Source organism: Mus caroli, unplaced genomic scaffold (genome assembly GCF_978045245.1).
Source record: "Mus caroli unplaced genomic scaffold, Mus_caroli_1 scaffold_15, whole genome shotgun sequence".
Classification (NCBI taxonomy): Eukaryota; Metazoa; Chordata; class Mammalia; order Rodentia; family Muridae; genus Mus; species Mus caroli.
Window position 1 is genome coordinate 84,655,337 of NW_028227270.1, and position 20,400 is coordinate 84,675,736.

Here is a 20,400-nt window from a genome sequence, read left to right on the forward strand (position 1 = left end):
AGTTATAGGCATCTTTTGGCTTCCCAGTACACATGGAAGTTAGGCTCATAGGCTACTGCCCTCTGTGAAGTATCCAACAGCTTTATGTTAAAAAAAAAAAAAAGAAAACCATAGATTTACCCTAATTGAAAAGCACTGCTAAGAAATACTAATGATCATTCAAGCCAAAAGAAAGTGGGGACACCAGGCTTGCTCAATACAGGTTGCCACGAACCTCCAATTTGTCAAAATGCAGGATCTGTGATCTATAGCCAAGCAAAATACACACACACTAGGCATGCCTGCACTATACCCAGTTTCTGAGACCCTTCTCTGTGGCTTCACTCATTACATGGGTGGAAGAGTCTGTCAGGCAAGAATCATGCCTGGTGCTTAATGGAACCCAGGGACCAATTAACCACAAGGAGAGCCAATGGGCCAAGCCTTTCTAAACAAATAGCAGGGAACTCTTATATCAGTGTCTGCTTTCTCCTTCCCCCAAATAAAAGACAAATGCTATGTCAATGCTTCTGAAAAGTGATCCTTTATTTCGTGACATCCTAAAGCAGACCCATCTGTCAAGTGAGGGCAGACACTCCAGTTCACAAACAATGTGTTTCCCCCTTCCTGGTGCTCCCTGGAGCTCTATGAGGGCTGTGGCCTGTGGACTGTCACCGCATCAGAAACGGCCCTCCACACCCAGCAGCTGCACGGCAGCCTCCTGCACAGCCTGGTGGACATTGCTGACTTCTCTCTGGGACAGTGTCCGTTCCATGTGGCGGTAGGTAATTCGGTAGCAGTGGCTGGTCCTGTGTGTCCTGTTGAGGAAGGAGGAAATGCAAGTAGGTGAGTGGAAACCATGTCTGCACAAGGGCTGACAGCAGTAGGGATTACTCTTAGACAGCAGTTGCTACGTCATAATGGTATGGTAGCAGCTGCTAAGAGCAAACCCGCTAAGAGTGGGACAGGATCCAAGCATTAGTCATGTATGGCCACGGAAATATCACTGGCCACTAAGGACCACCTTTTTCCAGTGTGTGAGAAGGTTAAAGACATAGTAGCTTGAATAATGGAGAAGCTGGTCCCATCATGCTGTGAGGTAGTCTGACAGAAAATGACCCCCACAGGCTCATAGGGAGTGGCACTATTAGAGGTGTGCCCTTGTTGGAGGAAGTGCGCCACTGGGGATGGGCTTTGAGGTTTCAGATGCTCAAGCCAGACCCAGTGTCACTCCCTCTTCCTGCTGCCTATCAATCCTGACCAGGAGAGGCCATAACATCTCCAATTAGGCAAGGAAGGGATGGGCCTTCTGTCATGCCAGAACCTTGGACAAGTGGGTTTCAGATGGGCTAGGCCTCTGGGAATCCCCTCACAAGAAGAGTTTACAGTCCCCTGTGTGTTCACCAGAGTCCAGAGCCTCTGCTTTCTGGGTCTTCTTGATGTTTTTGGTTTGTTCTCACAGGGGTGCTCTCTCCTTGCCTCCCACCTTCTGATTTTAAGTCAGACTTGGATGTAGACAGAATAAGACAAGTGTCTGTCTTGGCTCTAGGCCCCTTATTTATTCATTCTTTCTCCCCCCTCAATTTAATTTATTCAGTTTACATCCTGATTGCTGTCCCTTCATCCTGAGTGTCTCTTCTCCTCTGACACTCATTGAGCCTCCGACAGAGTGGAGGTCCCCCTGGGCATCCCTCCCTGCCTTGACCCTGCCATATCAAGTCTCTGCAGGGTTAGGCACCACTTCTCCCACTGAGGCCAGACAAGACAGCTGAGTTAGAGGAAGAGATTCCACAGGCAGGCAACAGCTTTAGGGACAGACCCTGCTCCAGTTGTTTGGGACCCATATAACAACGGAGCTGCTCATCTGCTACATAAGTGAGCAAGGGGAGTGGAGCCTGGGTCTCCTTATTCTCTTTTCCCAGGTATTTTCCCCACTCTGGCTTATCCATTTTACTTTTCTGTCTTTGCCCCTCCCACCTTGAGCTCATATTTGGGAAGGGGGAGTTTCTAGGGCCCTCTGCTATTCCTTGCAGGGCCTGTATTTAGCCAGGCACAGAGCCCCCATCTGCAAGGGATGCAGGAAGGAGTCACCTCCAAGGTGCTCATATTCAAGCAAGGCTAGCATGTCCCTTCCTCTTTAGCATCAGCAGTCCATCTTAGATGAAAGAAAAATGCTTTCCTTCTATCCTTTCTTACTTCCCCACCCTAGCCCAAGTCATGAATTGACTTCAGTAATAAGGAGAACTAGGTCTGTTTAGCCCCAGAGATTGGTTTGCCTTGCAAACCATGGGCTGATGGAGCTGTGGCAGATTGCCAAACATGTAAGGACTAGGACTCCCTTAAGGGAGGGTACCTTTGGATTTGGACCAGAGCTCTTTACTGCATCACACCCTTCACGGCAGCCTTTTAGCCCTAGTGCTTCCCAGTCTTTCACTGGACACATAAGTTCACTCTGATGTACATCTTTACTAGGCAGACAGCATCACTGTCCCCAAGATACAGCTGTGAGCTCAGAAGGCAGAAGGGACTTGTCCAAGTTATAGGACAGTGTTATAGAAGTGGAGCTAGGGACAGGCAACACGGCAGGGAGATGAAATAGTGTGTGTTGCTATGAGAAGGTGCAGTGGGTTTCCAAACCACTAAATAGAGTTGCTACATCATCCAGTGATTTCTAGGTTTATGTCCCAGAGAATGGAAAGCGGCAGCTGCTCAAACTAAAAGTCAGACAAGAGTTTGCTGCTGAGCCTCGTGATCAGGTCTGTACCCTCAGGTAGCTGGGGAGGCTAAGGCAAAAGGTTCACAAGGTCAATGAATGACTGAACTATAGAGCACGTTCAAGGCCAGCCCTAGCAACTGCATGAGCCCCTGTGTTAGAACGAAAAGGAAAAAGAGGGCAGGGCCTATAGTTCAGTGGTAGAGTTTACCAAAGATGTATGAGGCCATAGGTTCAATTTCTGCCCCACCCCCATAGAGAAGGGCGGTAGGGGACAGAGAGAGAGAGACAGAAAGGGGGGGGGGGAGAGAGAGAGAGAGAGAGAGAGAGAGAGAGAGAGAGAGAGAGAGACAGAGACAGAGAGACAGAGACAGAGAGAGAGAGAGAGAGAGAGAGAGACAGACAGAGAGACAGAGAGAGAGACAGATTGATTTTCCTAAAAGTTGTATGTTTAGTCATTACCAACAAGTGAATGGATATTAATAGATTTAGTATAAGCAGAGAATGTAATTCCAATGAGTGAAAACTAGGTGAACTTCAAAACCAAAGTAGTAGAAGCTGCATACCACACACTGCATGGTCCCACTGTCTGAAACATCCAGACATCCAGACTAGAGAACTGCCCTATGGCACTGAACTGTATACTTTCAAAATGACAGATTTCATGTTATGTGAATTTCACTTCAATAGGGATAGAGATGAAGCCTAGAGAGTGTGGTTTCAGAACAGTCTTTCCCACCACACTCAAGAGCTCTGCCAAGCATCCTCCTCGCCTTCACCTCTGAGCTCTTCCTATGACTTGGATCCTGAATCTCACCAAAGGCCCTGGTTACTGGGAGGTAGTGGGGCCTTTAAGATGTAAGGTGTAGCGGGGGTACTTACGTTTACTGGGGACAGGTTCTAGAGGGCAGATAAGGGGCACGCAGCTCCTTCTTTCTCTTTTCAAACCCAGCATAGGGTAAATAAGTCTCTTTGATCATATGCTCCCACTCTAACATGCTTCCACAGGCTCAAAACTAATGAGTCAATTGCTCATGGACTGAAAGCTCTAGACTACGGGCCCAAATAAACACCTCCTCATTTCTCAGGCATTTCTCAGAGTGACAGAAATCGAACACACCTAGCTTCCTCTAAGCAGCAATATAGTTCTAAAATGACTAAGCAAGACACAGAATAAGCCTTATATTTGTCTGACTTAGAGAGGACACAGGGATGACCCGGATGACCAGGACACATAGACAAGGAATGCACTGACAGAGGTCTTCCCTACTGGTGCAGTACTGGGGTCTGGGCGGCAGGCGGTTGCCATGGCTTTCTGTCCAACCCATAGATAGGGCCCAGCGTTTGGGATGAGTCGAGTCGGCTGTATAATCTGGAGCTTCAGAGGCAAATCAAAGTTCACTTTCATGTACTCCACAGTTTCTACTTGTGAGAAAAATAAACAAGATTATCTATTGTTCAGTTAGGGAGGTCAAATCCCTTTGTTGACAACGTGGAAAAGAATGAAAAAAACAAAACAAAACAAAACAATTTCCAATGCCTTGTAATACTGGCTGATTGTACAATGTGTGGTTGCTGGCTAGAACATGGCATTTTGCCTTTTTTTTTTAAAACAGAGATTTTAATAAGTACCTTACAGTGTTTTCAACCGGGACTATTCATTTATAGACTTTGTTAGTCAGTCATTCAACAAAAAGCATCTTACAGGCACTGAGCTTGACAGAAAGGAGCACGGAGAATCTGCCATCCAGCAGTGGGCCAGTTGGCAGTAAGAGGGCTGGCAGCCACTTGGCAGTAAAGCCAGCTGTGCCACTCTGCAGGCGATAGGAATATCTAAGGGTCTCCTCATCAGCACATGGGAGATACCATGTGCACTGGCATGGTGTTATTCGTCTAGTTACAGAGTTGGACACTGAAGAAACCAAAAAAGAAATCTGGGTCACTCTGCCTGTAGACACTGGACACAGGCAGCCATATGTGACCATCCTTGTCTGCTCCTGAGTGATTCAGGATGGTTTGATGTGCCAATACCACACCATCTTGTGCTTTTCCCAACCAGCCTGACATCACCCCCACCCCCTTTCAGGGTCCAACTAGGGGAAACAAAACACATGACTTGCTTTCACCTTGGTCCTGTTCCCTTCTCCACTCTGAATGTCAAGGCTTACCCAGTTCCACCTCCCACCCAAGTCCAGATGCTCAGGCAGAAACTGAGAACCAGGATGGGCAATCCCATGTGAGCTATGGGGAGAGGAGGCAGGCCAGCGGGACAAGCCAGCAGAGGGGGATTCTGTTTTAGTGCCTCCTCCTCCGAGACTCCTAACTTTAGACCAAAGAGAAAGCTGCGTGGGATTGAGAACAGTCAAGTCTGGATCAGTGAAAGGACTGTCAAGCTTATGCCTAAAAGGGCTTAGCAATCCCCTTCAGGGTATGCATCCAAAGGAGGTTTTAACAGGCGTTGAGAGGACCTGGACCCCATGCTTATTGGAACAGTATTCATAAAGCCAAGATATGAGATTACCACAAGCATCCAGCAGGGGGTGAATGGAAGAAGAAATCATGGGGAACACTTACTTAATGGAATACTACTCAGTCTTTAAAAAGGTGCGATGGGTGGTCCCGAGGATGCTATGCTCAGTGGAGTAAGACAATTACAGAAGGGACAGTGTATGCTCTCTCTTATTTGTGGGGCCTAAAGAAGCTGGTCTCACAAAAGAAATAGGGGGGCTGCCAGAGGCTGGGGTGGGGATGAAAGATCAACAAAGCTATGGAAGGTGAAAGGAACAGGCTCTAGTGATCTGTGGCAAAGCAGATGACCCTGGCTAGTGACCCTGTATTGAATATTTTACATTATCTACAAGAGGACTTTAAATGTTCTCAAAACAAAGAGATGACGAATGTCTGAGGTGACGGATATGCCAAACACCTTGATTACTGTATCATTACACATAGCTCAAAATATTTTACTGCATCCTGTAAATATTCATATTTGTGTCAGTTTTAATGTGAAAAAGCTGAGCAATAAATATCTTAAAACAAAACAAATAGAAAGAGTGATAAAGTGAACCATCATCATGGAACCGTCTGGAAAGAAGGAACAATGGGTCAGAGTCTTGGTGAGGGAGGGAAGACTTCTATTATACAACCACTGGGTTCACCGTGGCAACCAAACTAGCTCTGAACTTGAAATAAAACCCTTCCTCACATGCAGCCCAAACCTAGCTCCTACAGCATCCACAATAGTCTGCTTTTCCATCTGTGACAGAGCAGCTACTCTGTGTTCTTGGATGGTATGCCTGACACCTCCCAGAATAGATGAGGCATGACCAGTGGGCACTGCAGACACTGCCTATCCATCCACACAGAGATTACTCAGTGCAGAAAGATGCTGTCCAGAAGAGTTCCACTGAGAGAGTGAGACAGCTGGATCCTTGGCTTTGTAGTCAACTAGTTCCTGCTTGTAGTCAACTAGTTCCTGCTTGTAGTCAACTAGTTCCTGCTTGTAGTCAACTAGTTCCTGCTTGTCAAAGACGAAGGTTCAGCGATGCCCCATGTCATCGCCATTCTGCTCAGTGGAGAGAGCAAGTTCATTCAGTGTTGAACCCAGACAAGAAGCACGGGGCGGCAAGACGAGGGAGGGAGACAGCTCTGTGTTACTTCCAAGGATAGGACCGAGAGCTGCCAGGATGTGGGAGAATGGAGAAGAACCTGACTTTGTAGTTGGGAGAAAGCTGGTTCCAATTCCCGTTCTCTTTGCTGTGAGATCTAGGGCCCTCTGCATGACCTCTTGTGCCTTGGAGTTTTTGCTTATGAAGTAAGACCTCCATTTCCTTCTTATATCTCTGAGGACTAGATGGACACAGTATACAGCAGTTATTTCAGAGCCTGCCTGTCAAGAGTGGATTATCTACTCAGTGGTGGGAACACATTCCAAGACTCCAGTGACTGCCCAGTACCAGCAATAGCAACAAACACTATAGATACATTTTTCTAAAGTATGACTGGGGTACCTGTGATGAAATTTGATTTAAATTTAAAGTTTAAGTACATGAAGAGGTGAACCCCCCAACCCTCGCCCCTCACCATCTGAGGCAGATGGAAGAGCTTGTCCCAGTGAGCTGTCCCTGATGGGGTGTGGGTGAATTGCTGGAGGGTATCAGTGAGGGAGAGCTGACCCCATCACTTCTTTGCTAGGAGGTGGTCTTGGATGGGGAAGATGCCTTCCACCCCCTCACTACTGAAGGCAGACAGGAGAACTGACCCTAGGAGAGAGCATAGGAGAGCTGGTTCTACAACTCACCTGCCAAGAGGTGGCATGGGTCCCTCCCCCTTCCTATGAGCAATACTGAGAGCTGGCCCAGAGGAGAACTAGCCCTGCCCCCTTCACTGGCTGCAGTGCTCTGGAGAGCTGGCCCTGATGGTGAAGTCAAGGGTGAGCCAGCTCAGGGGTGTGTGTGTGAGAGTAGGAGAGTTGGCCCAGCCCCTTGCAGGCTACAGCACTTGGAAAAGTGCTCCGCACAGCCCCTCCTGCTCTGACTGGGCAGCACAGAGGAGTTGTTTCTGGAGGCATGAGTACTGGTGAGCTGGTGAGCTGGCCGGAGACCATGAGAGCAGAAGAAATGACCCTGCCTCCTGCCAGTGGTGGCATTGGGTGGCCTGGCCACAACAGTGCTAGAGAACTCACCCTGGTGGCTCACTGACCGGCTCAGCTGCCACCCAGGCCCATATCCAGTGCTCTGAATTGGCCCACCCCCAAATCTATATCACTTGCAAATGGTTGAGATGTGTGAATGGGCCACTCCTGCTTTTCTAAAGCTGCAGGATCTCCAAGACGAAGGGCAACAACAGGAGAACTGGGAGGAGTCCCAAGGAGGATCCAATAGTGATGGTGTCACAGAAACAGAGATCTCAAACCAGACCAAATGACTCATTGTGATGGTCAGCAAGTGATGGTGTGTGGACAGAGGGATATATTGTGAGACACACTGTGACATACTACTACAGCTTGCATGATGAGATGTTTTTCGATGTTTTTTGTTTGTTTGTGTTTTTTATTGGGGGCAGGGGAATTCAAGAACAAAGGGTAGATATTAAGGGATAGGGAGATGTGTAGGGCTGGGGTGCATGATGTGATTAAAGAATCAATAAAAATAATTTTTAATAAAAGTATAAAAATAGTAAAATGGAACAATTGCAGTTGCAACTATGTAACAAAAAATTTCCACTGTTGGTGCTCTTGAGCTTTGGGCCTTTATTAAATTAAAGTCTACTTGACTCAAGAACTTATATCACACAGCTGATCTGATATGTGAGAGAACAGCTAGATGATGGATGGGTGGGCAGTGTACATAGCATAGAGATGCTGAACAGACCATGGGCGACGTAGCACAAAACTTCATACTACTCAAAGCATGTAAATAGGACTCACCAATTATTTACTCCTGGAATTTTAATATTTTGGATTATAGTTGACATCATATAACTAAAACTGCTGGGAGTTAAGCTGACAGGAGTGGGTCCTACTCCTCTGTTGCACACATAATCCTAGCTGGTCAATGTTTAACCTCTTTAATGAATCTGGAATCTGACACTGGTCTGAGGATAGCCAGAGCTATTCCTGACAAAGCATGAAGCACAGATTTGGGCCTGGTCTGAATAAACGATCCAGACACTAAGTAGACCAGACTACTACTGCATTCCCTGCTATGAACAATCACAGAGAGAAAATAAAGAAGAAATTCTGGTAATAAGATCTGGTGGGTGGGAGGTGGAGCCCAGGCTCTTGAGCCAGGGCAGTGACAGGCAAGACTGGGTGAGTCACCTTGCGTGGTCTCATTTTCCTTAGCAGTGAGAGGTGGGCTAAGCGAGCTTTAATTTTTTTCTGGCTCTAATATCCCAAGACTAAATGGGAGGGAAGGGAGATTCTGGAGGAATCTAACAGCTGCAAAGAATGAAATGGAAGGGATGAAGTGGGCAGGAGGTGATACTGATGTAATGATGTGAAGGGATACTAGAAGAATGGAGAGCATCAGGCTAGCTTCACCAGCGGAAGTTATTGCTTGGAAGATCAAAGAGGCACCCTCTGTTCAGTGGGTCTCCAGTCAGTCATCCATCAGATACTAAGGCCTTTGGTGCCGTCTTCATGCCACCCCTCCCACAGCTGTAACAGTCACTTTTGCACAGCCATGACCAAACACCAGACAGATATAATGGAGGAAAAATTGTTTGGTTCATGGTTTCAGAGGGTTTGGTCCATGGTTACTTGGTTTTGTGCATTGGGCAGAAGGAGGCTTATGTTATGGCAGACAGGAAGTAGAGACAGGAGTTAGAGGAAGGGCCCAGGGCAAGATATAGCCAGAACTACACGGCCAATCTCTTGGCTTACCTCACCTCCTAATAGTGTCATAATACAAATATATCAAAAGATTAGTGTTTAGCCCAGAGCCCTTAGGATACAGTTCCCCAAAAGGCTGGCAACTGAGCCTTCAACACATGAAGCTCTGGGAGACATTTTCTATCAAGCTATAACAATAGCAAAGAGGCCTGAGTTTCAGAACACTTTGTCTTCTTGCCCTAGTGTTCCCTGGAGGCCCTTCAGAGCTGTGCGTTTCTGTAGTTGTCAGCCAGACGAGGAGCTAGCCACAGATAAGTGTCTCCCTGCCACTGCCAAGCTTCCTAGCTCCCAGAGGGATTGCTGTTCCTACGAGTCAGTCATAAGAAACTGGACCAGATGGTTCCTCTGACAGTTTCTGCCTGGAGAAAGACAACTCCAATGCAGGCCGTGATAGAGGCAGGACCAGCAGCTGGGAAAGGAACCAAGCTGGGCCACCCCCACCGGTCCACTCACTGGTCAGCCTCAGTCGGCAACTTAAGAGCTCCGCAGAGACAAATTTTACAGGCAAGAAGTGCTTTTGAACATCAAACACCTGCCAAGTCCTCTGGGAAGTTCAAAGCACCCCCAGGTTTTTTTGGTTTTTTTTCCTAACTCTCCCCATAACTTCTGGTACTCTTGAGCAGTGGCTTCTGCCAAGCAGGCATAGGGAGGGAGGTGGAGTCCAGGCCTCCTGCAGGGTGGGGCTGAGGTTCTGGATCTTTATCTGAGTAAGACTGAAAATAACTACTTTCAGAAGTCTTTTAATGGTCTCTCTTACTACTGCTTCTCAGCTAGGCTCTGGGGCCACAGGTTCTTATTCTACAATATAGATACAGACTCTAGAGGATTTAAAAGACTGACTGAGAAAGAAAGACAAACCAGGGTAATTGTTTCCGACATTTCAGGCTTACTGTTAACAACTGATCTTAAGGTATGCACAGGCAGCGTGACAGAGCCTTTGCTGTGGTCTATGAAGAAGGCCCAGGTGATCACACATGATATATGTGACAGCGTGGATGCACACCTAGGACACAACATTCAGTGAGACAAACCATAAGCAAAAGGCCAGCACTGCATGACTCTGCTATGCAGAGTGCCTAGGACCCGAATGTAGAGACAGCAGGGGCACAGCACTGCCAGTGGCTGGACAGATGTGCGGGGACAGGTGAGCATGGGCAGGTGAGTAGGGACAGATGAGTGGGGACAGGTGAGCATGGGCAGGTGAGTGGGAGGAAGGTGAGTGGGGGACAGGTGAGCATGGGCAGGTGAGTAGGGACAGATGAGTGGGGACAGGTGAGCATGGGCAGGTGAGTGGGAGGAAGGTGAGTGGGGGTCAGGTGAGCATGGGCAGGTGAGTGGGGCCAGGTGAGTGGGGGCAGGTGAGTGGGGGCAGGAGGCACAGCGTTTCAGGCTGGGGAGATGACCAAGTTCTAGATATGGACAGAGGTGATGGTCACACAGTGTGCATGTGCTCAATGCCACTGACATGTACACTCAAGAATGGCAGAAATAGAAAATGTCATGTAAATTCTACCACAATAAAAAGGGAAATTTAAGGGGCGGTGCCTGAAATAAGCCTAGAATAGGAATTCACATTATACTTAAATCAAAACCCAAACAGAAGAGAACAGTTCTGGATGTCAGTGCTGGTCCACTCTGAGTTCTGCCCTGCTCAGTGGAGTGTCTCTGGGATTCCAGACAGAGAAGCCTGGGTGCCCCATCTTATGGAGATGATTTTTAAAATCCTCCTTTCATAATACAGCAGGGGTTTCCCCTCCTTGAACTTCTTTTCCAATTGTTCTACCATCTTCCAAGCAACCTTCTTACCCTCCTAATAAAGGTGAGGAAATGGCTGATTTTCAATTGTGTGGAAGATTTGGAGGGGATTTTAATTTCCTCTCTGGCCTATATCTGCCAAATTCAAGTCACCAGAGCTAGCTAGTTCTAACTGTGTGTGGTAACATGGCTGCTTCTTGACTGTGTTGACAATGGTCACCAAGTCAGGTGGCAGGTGAGGTGCTACAGTTCCAGCTCAGCCCATTGATCAGCAATTGTTTATTCTGTGCTGCTGGTTGATCAGCAACTATTTATCCTGGGCTAAGGTCTGCACTGTGGGAGATACAGACATGTAAATGAATTGCTTGATCAATACATGAATATTCATGCAGTGGCCAGTCTGCCTGATTCAATGGTAGTGGTGAAATCTCCCAAAGCATTAGAAAGAGGGATGCCACTGCATAATGACATTGTGGTCAGTGACAGACAGACCACATACATGATCACACTCCCAGGAGTCTATATCACACAGTGACAAGCATACCCACCTTTGTTTATGCTGTTAGACTGTATAATGTTTGTATGATAACAAACCATCTGAATACTCACTTCTTAGCACACAACCATGTCATCAGCCTCTCCGTGGAAGCAGACCTTAATGGTTCTTAGTCTTACTACATTGGTAGTGTGACCAGATGCCTGAAGCCCCTGCCACCATGCTTTCCCTGCTGGGAAAAGATCAGGTGAAAAGGAACTAAACCAAAGAAAGGCCCTTGTTATGGGCAGCCTCACTGCACACAGAGGCCGGCAGGCAGTTAGCGTCAGAGCTGACTGAAGGATTGCAGTACTGTGATCCGTTCAGCTCCACCCCATGTTAACAGTTACCATTTGAGCATACTATAGACATTCCTCAACTCCACTATTCAGAGTAGAATGCCATGTGTAGTTTTTATTTCCTTAGTGACCGATAAATATTTTAAGAGTCAGGATCCCATTTGAAAGAATCACACATTAGTAAAGAAAGGTTTATAGACTTTCCAATGACATTATTTTTAAAAAACAACGATAACAACAAAAAAAGGGGGTTGGGGAGAGACTCTGGATCTAACATATAGAGCCATTTCTTCACAGTCAAAAGTCAGAGATCAAGGGGAAGGGTACAAAACAGGGATAAATTTTAGTCAGGGTGAGCATCAGCTATGCTATTCTAGGTTGGAATGATGCAGTCATGGATGGCTTCATTAAGTGTCACTGCACAAGTGACACACTTTATGAACTCAAAGGAGCAAAGATGACAGACCCGAGAGCTCTTCTGACCCATGTCTGTATTCTTCCCACAAAGTGTGATTGCTTCTAGGTCAGTCTACCCAAGGCTTCCCCAGAGGCTGTTCCCCTCACATGGAGCTGACAAATGTGTCCAGTGATTTGTTCTCTTTGCAGGTCATGGGGTTTAGTCTAGTCCCTTTCTTCCATGGCAGTTGGTTATACCCCTTAACTCATGACCAGCAGAAAAAAGACATAATGATCCTGCCTAGGGTGCATAAGGGTTATCAGGGGTCAAAGAGGAAAGAGATCTTAGAGGGAAGGATGGTCTGTGTCATAGGTAACATCACTGTTTGCAGAGTCAGGAATATAGTCATCGATCCATCGATCCATCTAATTCATTATTGGATTCATTCTGAAAATGAATAGTGTTCACCTGATCTACTCTGTACCATGTATGCTGAAAAGTGCTGAGAAGCTAAGAGTGGGATACTACAAGCTAGACATGAGCAAGCTCTTGTGGAGCTTCCAGCTTAGTGCAGGAGATAGGTACTAATCAAAGGATTATGAAAAAATGTAAATTACAACTATCTTAAAGGTTACAGAGGAGACGTACATGGTGCTATGAGGCTACATAAAAGGCCCATTAACTTAAAGGTCAGAGAAGGTTCCCTGTGGGAGTGTCAGAGCTGAGACCTGAAGGAGGATGGGAGCCAATGAGGTGTGAGAAACAGGGGTGACAGGCATGGTCAAGCCACAGATAAAGGCCTTGGGACGTGACAAAAATAAAGAAATAAAAAAGCAAATTCTAATTTCTCGTCCTCTGAGTGACAGAGTCCTGCCCAGATCTGTTACTTCCTCCTGATAGTGTCCTTGAGGAGAGACTTCTTTCTGTCTGTCACACCAGGTCTATCCATGCACCACTGCACCCAGGTGTCCTAGGTTAGTGGTGTGTGTGTCTGTTTTCAATTGAACTCCGATCTCTGCCACATGACACTCTAACAACCTGTGAACTCTAAACTAACAGTTCATTAGCATGGTGGACAGTAAAGCTGCTCTATGTTGGTGACATGAGGACCTCACTCATGCCTGCCCTCTTGCTAGGCGTGGCCTCTTTCCCTGGTCAGATCCCAGGGCCTTCACTGAAATACTTATCAGGCTTTCACCCCAGAAGAAAGCCAGGCTTAAAATCCACTCAAGTATTAGGTTACAGATAAGGAGTCCAGGTGCCTGCAAACACTCTTACCCTGCACAGGATGTTATTTGACATTAGTTAGTGGCCAATGTCTCAATGGCATCTCTATTTCAAAGTTCCCGCAGCTTTCATAAGGCTATTCCCACAACAAAACTTGGAGCCTCGAGAACATGGGCACAGGGGAAAATTTATTAAACAGAACACCAATACCTTATACTCTAAGATCAAGAACTGACAAATGGGACCTCATAAAATTGCAAAGCTTCTGTAAGGCAAAGGACATTGTCAATAAGACAAAAAGGCAACCAACAGATTGGGAAAAGATCTTTACCAATCCTAAATGCGATAGAGAGCTATTATCCAATATATACAAAGAACTCAAGAAGTTAGATGCCAGTGAACCAAATAACCGTATTAAAAAATGGGGAACAAAGCTAAACAGAGAATTCTCAACTGAGGAAACTTAAAGGGCTGGGAAACACCTAAAGAAATGTTCAACATCCTTAGTCATCAGGGAAATGCAAATCAAAACAACCTTGAGATTCCACCTCACACCAGTCAGAATGGCTAAACTCAAGCCGATTCTGGCAAGGATGTGGAGAAAGAGGAACACTCTTCCATTGCTGGTGGGATTGCAAGCTGGTAGAAGCACTCTGGAAATCAGTCTGGTGGTTCCTCAGAAAATTGGACATAGTACTACCTGAGGACCCAGCTATACCTCTCCTGGGCATATACTCAGAAGATGCTCCAACATGTAATAAGGACATATGCTCCACTATGTTCACAGCAGTCTTATTTATAATAGCCAGAAACTGGAAAGAACCCAGATGTGGTACATTTACACAATGGAGTATTACTCAGCTATTAAAAACAACGAATTCGCTCTTTAAGCTTTCACCTTTCTTACTCTCCTCTCTAGCCCTCTTTCTCTCTCCCGTCCCCCCCTCCACCCCTCCATGTGGCCATGGCCAGCCTCTGTCTATCTTCTCTCCTTCCCCCTGCCTTTCTACAATAAAGCTCTAAAACCATAAAAAAAAAAAAACCCAAAAACGATAAATTCATGAAATTCTTAGGCAAATGAATGGAACTAGAAAATATCATCTTGACTCAGGTAACCCAATCACAAAAGAACACACATGTATACACTCACTGATAAGTGGATATTAACCCAGAAGCTTGGAATACCCAAGATACAATTCACAGACCACATGAAGCTCAAGAAGAAGGAAGAACAAAGTATGGATACTTCGGTCCTTCTTAGAAGGGGGAACAAAATACCCATGGAAAGAGTTACAGAGACAAAGTGTGGAGAAGAGCCTGAAGGAAGGACCATCCAGAGACTGCCCCACCTGGGGATCCATCCTATATACAACCACCAAATCCAGACACTATTGTGGATGCCAACAAGTTCTTGCTGACAGGACTGATATAGCTGTCTCCTGACAGGCTTTGCCAGTGCCTGACAAATACAGAGGTGGATGCTCTCAGCCAACCACTGGACTGAGCACAAGGTCCCCGATGGAGGAGCTAGAGAAAGGACCCAAGGATTTGAAGGAGCTTGCAGCCCCATAAGAGGAACAACAATATGAACCAACCAATACCCCCAGAGCTCCCAGGGACTAAACCACCAACCAAAGTGTACACATGGAGGGACCCATGGCTCCAGCCGCATATGTAGCAGAGGATGCCTTGTTGGACAACAATGGGAGGAGAGGCCCTTGGTCCTGTGAAGGCTCCATGACCCAGTCTAGGGGAATGCCAGGACAGGGAAGTAGGAGTGGGTTGGTTGGTGAGCAGGAGAGGGGGGATGAGATGGGGGTTTTTGGAGGGGAAAGCAGGAAAGGGGATAACATTTTAAATGTAAATAAAGAAAATAGCTAATTAAAAAAAAACCTTGAAGATAGAACTCTAAAACTCTATTTCTGATCTTATAAAAAAACAATTTTTCTTGGGATAAGGGGGGGCTGGGGAAGGCTTTTTGTTTTTTGGTTTTTTTGTCACCCCATTCCTGCTACTTGGATGAATCTACTCTCCAATTCTCAGTAAGGTAGAAGCAGTATTATTTGTTCCTAAATATTCCCTCAGTTAGGAAGCACTGAAGTCATGTAAGCAAAGCCTTGTCAGCAACTTGGAACAAAGTGTTAATAAAGTAAAAGTCAGAGTCAATAAAACATCCAACAGTATTATTGACTTGCAGTTGTCCACATTCAGACTCAGTTAAGAGTAGTGCTCACTTTCTGTATTTTCCTACTTCAAGGAAAGAAACGTTTTTTTTTAAGGCTTAGATTTCTAGTGTACAGGAGAAAAACACGATCAATTTTTTTCAACTTGAATTTGTCCATTATAAATGTTTTGGAGAAATTCAGGAAGATTGGCTTAGCTTCAGAGACAAAGTGCCATTTCAAATGAGGGCTCAAGGGCAGTGTCACATACCATGGTGAAAAGGGACAATGGTGTTGTCCATGTGCTTAGGTCCTTCACTTGAGGCTGATTTTTTTCCTGGACCAAGGAATTGGACAGAAGCTGTGTCTGGGAGACATTGCTGGAACCGGTGACTGGAGAATGTGTCTCTTTTCAATGGTAACCTTTTCTAAGTGTGGCACTTAGTTTAGCATAAGACAGGATGACTAAGAAGTCCTAGAATGATGTCAGAATAAGATGACTAAAGAGCCTACTGCTGTACACACCCAGATGTGCCAAATTGCACAGGACAAATTACATACATGAAGAATGTTTTAAGGAAATGGGGGAAGATAAGATAGCATGGCAGAAATTTCCAGATGCCAAAATGGAGAACATAAATAGCAGCAGGACGTCTCCAGTGCTTCCACCCTGGAGTAGGGGGGCAGTGTCAGTCTCTGAAGCCTAGAGTTTGAATTTTAATATCCACCTGTGATGGTTTGTATATGCTTTGTCCAGGGAGTGGGCCTGTTGGAGAGGTGTGAACTTGTTGGAGTAGGTGTGCCACTATGGGTGTGGGCTTTAAGATCCTCATCCTAGCTTCCTGGAAGTCATAATTCTGCTAGCAGCCTGTAGATGAAGATGTAGAACTCTCAGCTCCTGCTGCACCATGCCTGCCTTCTGAATGCTTCCACGTTCCCACCTTGATGAATGAACTGAACCTCTGAACCTGTAAGCCAGCCCCAGTTAAATGTTGTCCTTATAAGACTTGCCTTGGTCACGGTGTCTGTTCACAGCAGTAAAACCCTAAGACCCCACCCTAAAAAGGAACAAGGCTAACATGGAGCCAAAAGCATTGGCTATTTGGAAGATCCTGTCAGAGTGGATGCCGTAAAGGGTTGGCTTCCTGGTGTAGCATACACTAGGAAAACAATATACCCATGAAGATCAGAGAGGAGGGTTCTTGGCTATGTGTAGATTGTGAGGACACAAGAAATGAGGCCACCCTGAAAAATCAAACCTCCAAATGCATCTCAGGCTGACTCCTGAGCCACCATGCATGCACCCCAGATCCTAGGGCTAAAAACAGGAGCGTAAAATTGCTTCTGGGAAGTCTCAACCCTAGGATAGCTAGGGAGAGAAAGTACTGAGGTATCCAAGGAGGAAGACTAACATGAGAGATCACCCAGCAAACAGTTCAGCAAACACAACCTCAAAGCCCAAAGTTATAACTGCACAGTGGAGGCAAAGGCCAGAGGATTGCAAATTTCAGCTTAGCTTGGGACTTCATAATAAGGCTCTACTTTAAAACACAAAAACAAGTGTGTGTGTGTGTCTATGTGTAAAACATTAAGGAAAAGGCTATTTACATAAACATTTGTAGAAATAAGATTGTAGTTGTGACTTAAGAGGAGCAGAGGGTTAAATGACAGGTTAGACACAGATCAGTGAAGTGGAGAACACATCTGTGGAACTCAGCTTAGAAAGCAGTGGGGAGAAAAACAGAAGTGAAAACATGAGAGGACACAGTGTAAGCCTGGATCCTAGCACTCAGAGGCTGAGATAGAATGATCCAGCCTAGGCTATACTGTGAGCATGCCTCTCAAAAAGGAAGGAGAGGGGGAGGAAGAAGGGGGAAGGAGAAAGAGAAAAAAAGGGGGAAAAAGGAGGGGAGAAGGAAGAAGGGGAGGAGGAAGGGGTGGAGAAGAAGGACGGGGAGGAGGAGCAGCAGCAGTGCGTGTGAAGAAATGCAAATGCTAGAATACAAAGGTAAAGCAGCACCTGAAGAAGGGATGAGATCGAAGCTTCCAGAATTAATGGGATTCCCAGGAGGCACAGTAAAGTCCTGAATGAGGGGAACATAAAAACAAACAAACAACCCAGTCTTTATTTTATGCCCTGTGCTACAAAGAGATGTCCTGAAGATACCTAGGGAGGAGAGGCCTGGAAGGGAAACAGATTTTCCCACAGCCACAGAAAGGCCAGGCACATGGCTTAGTCTTAGCAGGATACCCCCATGCTCTAGCCAGCTAAGCTGCCACTCTGGAATGGCTAAACTAAAATACACACAGGATTCCCATGCTCCCAGTCAGAGACTCGTGAGGACTATTTCAGGGAGCAGGCTGAAATAAGACAGGAAGCAAGAATCCATCAACAGCAGGATGATGACAGATGTGACAGTGGGGTGGGGGTGCATTCACAAGGACTTTGTCACACTGTGGTGTCAGAAGCCCAGAGACTCTCCATTTTAGATAGAATTGCTTAAAGTTCCCTGAGTGGCTTAGGAAATGTTGACTGTCTCTAGTCAGCGCTCCACCTCACAAGGGAAGGACTAAGAGGACAGCATTTTGGGGCTACAAAGGCCGACTCTCAGCAATGCCTCAGATTGGACGATTTTAAACAAGACTGATAAAATGTATTTTATAGAGTTGTACATCACTTATCAATAGAGATACATCCTGGGAAATGAGTCCTTAAGTGACTGATGCTGCTATTGGTTGAACAACATCTTAGAAACTGTGAAGGCCATGACATTGTGGGGAAACGTTCTTCATGTATTAGCCTATCGTTCTCTGAGACTTGACTATGCAGAAAGTGACTGCATGTGTGCAAGATCTAACAGTTAATGAAAGAGAGTAGTTAGATCAATGGTTATTAGAATTATGACCTTGATTAATTCACTTGCTTAATTAACAACAAAGACATTTATTTTGAGAAAAAGTTCTGTGTCCTAGGATTTAAATACATAGAAGACACAAACCAGTAAGAAAATTGACATTAACTGGAAGTTGGCCACTGTGTGTCAAACACTGGACAACTATTTCCTACAGTCCCTCCAAGTGAGCTTTCTGAGCACAGGACAATCTTGTGGATTTGCTGTCAGCCCACCATGACTGGTTCAATCTGCTCTCCATTTGCCCTACTGGAAGTGGCTAGTGACTCTCCCAGAAAGAGATGTAGAAGCTACATCCTGGTTGGTGTAACAGTTACCCACAAGAAGAACCAAAACAAGGGAGAGAATGAGAGATTACAGCCCTATAGTTTCCTTTTTAAGAGACAGGACACAACCATAAAATCAGCTCCTGTCACATGGGGAGCTGCTGGGTGGAGAAGACAGACAGGACTGCTGCCAGCTCCACGCTGCCCTGATCACTTCTACAGTTCAGTGAAGCCCGGCATTTACAGAGGCCTCTGGGTTTAGACAGAAGGTTCCAACAACAGAAGCAGCAACTTGCAAAGCACAGGCACGTGTCCCAGGAGGCAGCTAACAGAGCTCTACCTCTGGAATAGTGATTTAAATAATAACCCTAGGCCCCTAAGTAAAATTATCCAAGAAGTCACCCTTTCTCTTTCTTATCAATCAAATACACTGATAGCCTAGAGACTCTTCTGCCCATGTCATTCAATGTTTTGAGGAAGTGACTTTGAATTGTATTATTTCCCCCGTAACGTATGTTCTCTTGTCTACTTTCTTCTCTCTCCTTTGCTTCAATGCATGTGAACTATGAAGGGATCTTTAGCTGATGAAAATATGAGTCCCTACTTCATTTAGGAGCACTTCTACACAGCTATCTCATTTACTACACAAACATAACCAGAAAGAGCATCCGATTTACCACTTTGTCCTGCTAGGTAGAACAGGGACTGCTGAGGCCCTTTCCTTGCCATATTTACCCTTCCTTAGGTGGCTCCGGCTCTTGGTGGTAGACATGGGGTCCAAAGCAAGAGCAATGCCTGGGGTCAGAAGGTTGGTATTGCGGTGACATGAAGATTCCACCTATGTCATTCTGAGCAAGTGCCTAACATTCTGGGTCTCAATTCTGCATTGGAATTAGATGGCCAAACCCTGAAACCCTGCCTGCCCAGTTCCAGAATCACTAATTCTCTCTCAATCTCTGGTAAGTACTGACTAAAAGTCGGCAAGTCGGACAAAGTACCTTTCTAACTCACCAAGGGACCCTACATTTGTTCTGTCCATCCTTGGCAAGGGTCATTGCTGGTAACAAACAAGTGGGCTACGGACCGGAAGACCTGGCTAAGAGGGGTTCACAGCCAGACTTTGCTCTAGCTGATGGGAATAAGCAGCCACAAAGCTGCTAATTGGATTTGGCAAGCTGCTGAGTCACTGTCATGTGAGATCAGATCACTGCATGCTGAAGAGGAAGCCCATGCTGTCAGCAGCCGAGAACACGTCTCTGTGATGAAGGAGAACGGGGTGCACAGAGGCACACTGTGGATTAGCTTTCACAATTTATGACGAGTAATTAAAGTCTAACAAACCACAATTAGAAAGCACCCGCCACAGCCTTATTTTGCCATTTGTCTTTTAATTAAACGTTTCCTATGATTTAGCTGGAGCTCTGCACGTGGGGCCAGAGCCCTGATGTATTGGTTGTAGCATCTTGGAAGGGGAGGGGCTGAGAGAGGACACGTTAGTGTTTCCTTTAAATCACTGATCTTTCCTGTCTTGGGAATCTCTGTACATCACAAGGAGACAGTGAGGCTGGCCCTTCATGATAAAAGAAGGGGCAGGGGAAGCACCCAGGGGAACCTAAAAGCAGAGCCAGTGCAAAGCCAATTGGAGGGAGGTTTTTAATTTGCTAACACTGACAAGGTGATAAGTGGGAGAAAGGTACCATTATGCTATAAACAAGAAACATTTAGGAGAACACTCTCTGGTAAACTAGGGTGGAGGGAATA

General features: G+C 46.0%; 1 protein-coding gene across 3 annotated transcripts in view; it reads right to left on the reverse strand.

The window, feature by feature from the left end:
- Positions 1–504: 504 nt before the first annotated feature.
- Fars2 (phenylalanyl-tRNA synthetase 2, mitochondrial) overlaps positions 505–20,400 on the reverse strand; it is a 423,978-nt gene continuing 404,082 nt past the window's right edge. For all 3 annotated transcript variants that reach the window (XM_021180053.3, XM_021180052.3, XM_085831173.1), the window contains one exon: positions 505–797. In XM_021180053.3, the coding sequence (XP_021035712.1) occupies positions 659–797 (139 nt within the window). In that variant the 3' untranslated portion in view covers positions 505–658. The remainder of the gene's footprint in view (positions 798–20,400) is intronic.